Here is a 3,906-nt window from a genome sequence, read left to right as displayed (position 1 = left end):
AGACATAAAATCGGCTGATGAATTAAGTTCTGTAGCTGAACAGTTTTAGATCTCGACACTTAACAAACTCCTGCCTATCGTGACTCGGCGCAAAAATTGAAAATACTGGTTCCGTACGTCATGCGGACTGCGCCCCTCGTGCGGATGGGCGGGAATGGAGGGTAAAAACCGTTGGGATATTATTATTATCCTTCTTCTCCGGGCGGGCGTAGAGCCCAACCCCGGACCAGAAACGTATTTCTGCTGTGTTTGCCAGAATCGACTCCATCCAAACTCCACTTCGGTTAGGTGCAACTCATGCAACGGATGGAGTCACCTAAGAACCTGCTCTGGTCTTAGGTCTCACCGGGAGTGGACCACAAGCTATGTGGCTCCCTGCTACTCAAGCCAAACGGCACAATCAGCCTCCACGGCTACCCGCTCGCGCAACGCACCCAACACCCGAAGAGCCTGCACGGCTCCGAGAAGCTCCTCTGGGCAGCAGCAAACCTCCCAACCGAATGGACTGCGAACTACAGCGCCCCATGCTGCAGAGCGCCACTGACGCAGACAACAGCGCCCCCATTGCAGCCACCTACCAACAGGCAGCAACAGCAAGCGCGTCAGATGCAACAGGCCCAAGGTAGACCTCACTCGTCCCTCACCCCCCGTATCGCGACCAGCCTCCCAAGGCATACGAAACTCCTACAACTCAACTGCAACGGACTCCAGAGCAAGATTGAGCAGATAGTAGTCTTTATGGGTCGGCATGGCATATTGATAGCTGCGGTCCAAGAAACGAAGTTGCACAGCAACTCAATTCTATTGGGTTGCGCCGCCTACTATGTGCTCCGTAAAGATCGCGAGCGAGATAATGGTGGCGGACTAGCGTTCATCTTACACCACACAGTGCAGTATCGGCTTATCGAAGAAGACATCGACCCGAGGGACACCACCCTAGAATGTCAGGGCATAGCTGTCCGGTCAGGCGATGTCGAGCTCGAAATCAACGTTTATATACCCCCTGTCACCTGCTGCCCGGCAGGATATCACCCTGACATAGGTGCGCTACTCAGAGGTGAAAACCGAATGGTAGTAGGTGACTTCAACGCGCACCACGATCTATGGCACTCAAGCCTGGCCAATGATAGTAGGGGAAACCTTTTGGCTGAGCAGATAGACGATTCGACATTCTGCACCATCAACGATGACGCCCCCACCAGGATTATGGGTAGCTGCAGCAGCTCGCCAGACCTAAAAATTGCTAGCGCTGGTTTGATCAATAGCATCTCATGGCGACCTCTGCTAACACTAGCATCAGACCATCTACCCATAGTCATCTCGATCAATAAGCCCACCGACTTTGCTCCCGCGGACCACCGAACCTACACCAACTTCAACAAAGTTGATTGGGACGGTTTCGCGGAAGTCACCGAGAGCAGCTTCGCCGCCCTTCCCACACCCACAAACATACACACTGGCGAACGCCAGTTCCGCAGGGTAGTCACTGCCGCAGCGGCTCGCTTCATTCCGTCCGGACGCATCGCGGAAGTCCGCCCAAATTTCCCGGCCGAAGCAGCTGTACTAGCAAAAGAGCGTGAACACCTACGCCAGGTCGACCCCGGGGACCCCCGTCTGAGGGACCTTAATTTGGAGATTCGGCAACTGGTAAATCAGCATAAGCGGAAAAAGTGGGAGGAGCACTTGAGGGCCTGTAACTTCACATCTGGTGTGAGTAAGCTCTGGTCAACCGTGAGGTCCCTGTCCAACTTAACGAAGCGTGATGACAGAGTGGAAATCTCTTTCGAAGGTCGCGCTTCGTCGGACCCGAAGAAATGCGCAGCCTACTTTAGTAAGCAATTCACTCTGCACCCTTCGGTAGACAGGGCCAAACGCCGAGTGACCAGGAGGCTGCACAAGCTGCCAAAAAACAGTGCACCACTTGTTTTCACCAGCTGTGAAGTGAAGGGGGCCATCGGGAAGGCGAAAGCCTCCAAAGCCATTGGACCCGACGGAGTCTGTATGCTGATGCTAAAACATTTAGGGCCTAAGGGAGTAGCTTACCTAACGGAGGTCCTCAACCTGTCCATGGCCACTCTCACCATTCCTGATGTGTGGAAATCAGGGAGAGTGGTCCCACTGCTGAAACGGGGGAAGCCCCCCAACAAAAGAGACTCTTATCGCCCGATAACGCTCCTTTCCCCGGTCGCGAAGATGCTTGAGGCCCTACTACTCCCATACTTTTCTGCCACCTGACCCCAACTAAGCACCAGCACGGATTCCGTAAAGTGCACAGCACAATAACATCACTTAACGCCATAAACACACAAATAACTCGTGGCCTAAATCGAAACCGCCCCTGTGAGAGAACGGTCCTAGTAGCGCTGGACTTGTCAAAGGCGTTTGACACCGTCTGTCATTCCACGCTACTAGAAGACATCGAGGCCTCCTCACTCCCACAGGGACTGAAGCGATGGTCGGCGAATTATTTGAGTGGTCGACAGTCGTCAGTAATCTTCCGAGATCAAACCTCGAAACCAAGAAGGATTAAACAAGGGGTTCCACAAGGTGGTGTTCTCTCCCCCTTACTATTTAACTTCTACATCTCAAAACTTCCTCAACCACCTGAGGGAGTTTCCCTGATCTCATACGCTGACGACTGCTCGATTTTGGCGTTCGAAAATCTTAGGGGTCACCTTCGATAGCCTGCTTTCCTACTCCACGCACACAACCGCAATTGTCAATACAGTACAGAGCCGCAACAAGGTCCTCAAGTCGCTCGCCGGCAGCACTTGGTGCAAAGAAACGTTGCTGGCAACATACAAGGCAATTGGCCGGCCGGTTTTAAACTATGCTGCGCCAGTTTGGACGCCGGGGACTAGTTGGACGCAGTGGACGAAGCTACAGACTTGTCAGAACGCCGCACTCCGGACAGCGACTGGGTGCCTTCTGATGACGCCTGAGCACCACCTGCACAGCGAGGCCCAAGTGCTCCCCGTTAGGGAACACAACAAAATGCTCTGTAAGCAATTTCTGGTGGGGTGTCACAGAAGTGAACACCCTAACAGACCGTTGCTTCAGGAGGAGCCTCCGCCCAGGCACGCCAGGGGGCACGTATTCGTGTATAAGGACGCAGTCCAACAGTACGTAGACCAACCATTGGACCCGACGACATACAGACGAGCCATCAACGACATTCATAAAGAGTCAGTCACTACCTACCTCGACTCTCGGCCTATGAATGCCGTAATACGAGCCCAATCAGCACCTGTAGAAGAGACGGAGCTTCTACTGCCACGAGAGACCCGCGTTACCCTGGCTCAATTATGGTCTGGATACTGTAGCCGCCTTAACAACTACCTGTCCAGACTCGACTCCAATATCCCCAATGAGTGCCCGGTATGTGGAGAGTCCCCCCCCACGACACCAACCACCTCTTTACGTGCCAGCTCAATCCGACTCAACTAACCCCTCTCCCTCTGGTCCGAACCCATCGAAACAGCTCGTTTCCTGGGCCTCCCGTTAGTTGAGCTTGACGACAATGATTGAACGTAGACCCGAAAAAGGCGGGGCTTAGTAGTGCCGCTACAACAACAACAACAACATCACAAAACATATGGTTGCAATTTTTGTAAACAAACAAAATTGCATTTTCCGAGTTTTGGTATTTATATGCTTTTTGGCTGCCTGCTATGTGACTTTATGATAGCGCCAACTAGTTTTTACTTCAAGAAATGTTCCTGGCGAACATTGAACGTTCAATTTCCTTTTTTCTTTTATGGAGGCAACATGAATTTCAGTTTGTTTACAAATAAAACATAAACAAAGTCAGCTGGTGTGTCTTCTTCTTCCGGTTTTTGCAAGTAATGGCTAATTGCCCGTTCGTTTACTTTTTTGCTTTTTCATCTCTTTGGGAGAGAATTTTCG

The 3,906-nt window shown here is 52.0% G+C and overlaps 1 protein-coding gene across 1 annotated transcript; it reads left to right on the top strand.

The window, feature by feature from the left end:
- Positions 1-365: 365 nt before the first annotated feature.
- On the top strand, positions 366-1,665 carry LOC118753365 (the record flags this gene model as incomplete). Its single annotated transcript, XM_036488241.1, has 3 exons — positions 366-622; positions 1,116-1,560; positions 1,594-1,665. Coding segments are annotated over exons 1-3 (774 nt in total), but the record flags the coding sequence as incomplete, so codon positions are not given.
- Positions 1,666-3,906: the final 2,241 nt, after the last annotated feature.

The sequence above is a fragment of the Rhagoletis pomonella genome, unplaced genomic scaffold (genome assembly GCF_013731165.1).
Source record: "Rhagoletis pomonella isolate Grant_MI unplaced genomic scaffold, Rhpom_1.0 Rhpom_scaffold_02386, whole genome shotgun sequence".
Classification (NCBI taxonomy): Eukaryota; Metazoa; Arthropoda; class Insecta; order Diptera; family Tephritidae; genus Rhagoletis; species Rhagoletis pomonella.
This window is presented reverse-complemented; position numbering and strand designations above follow the sequence as displayed.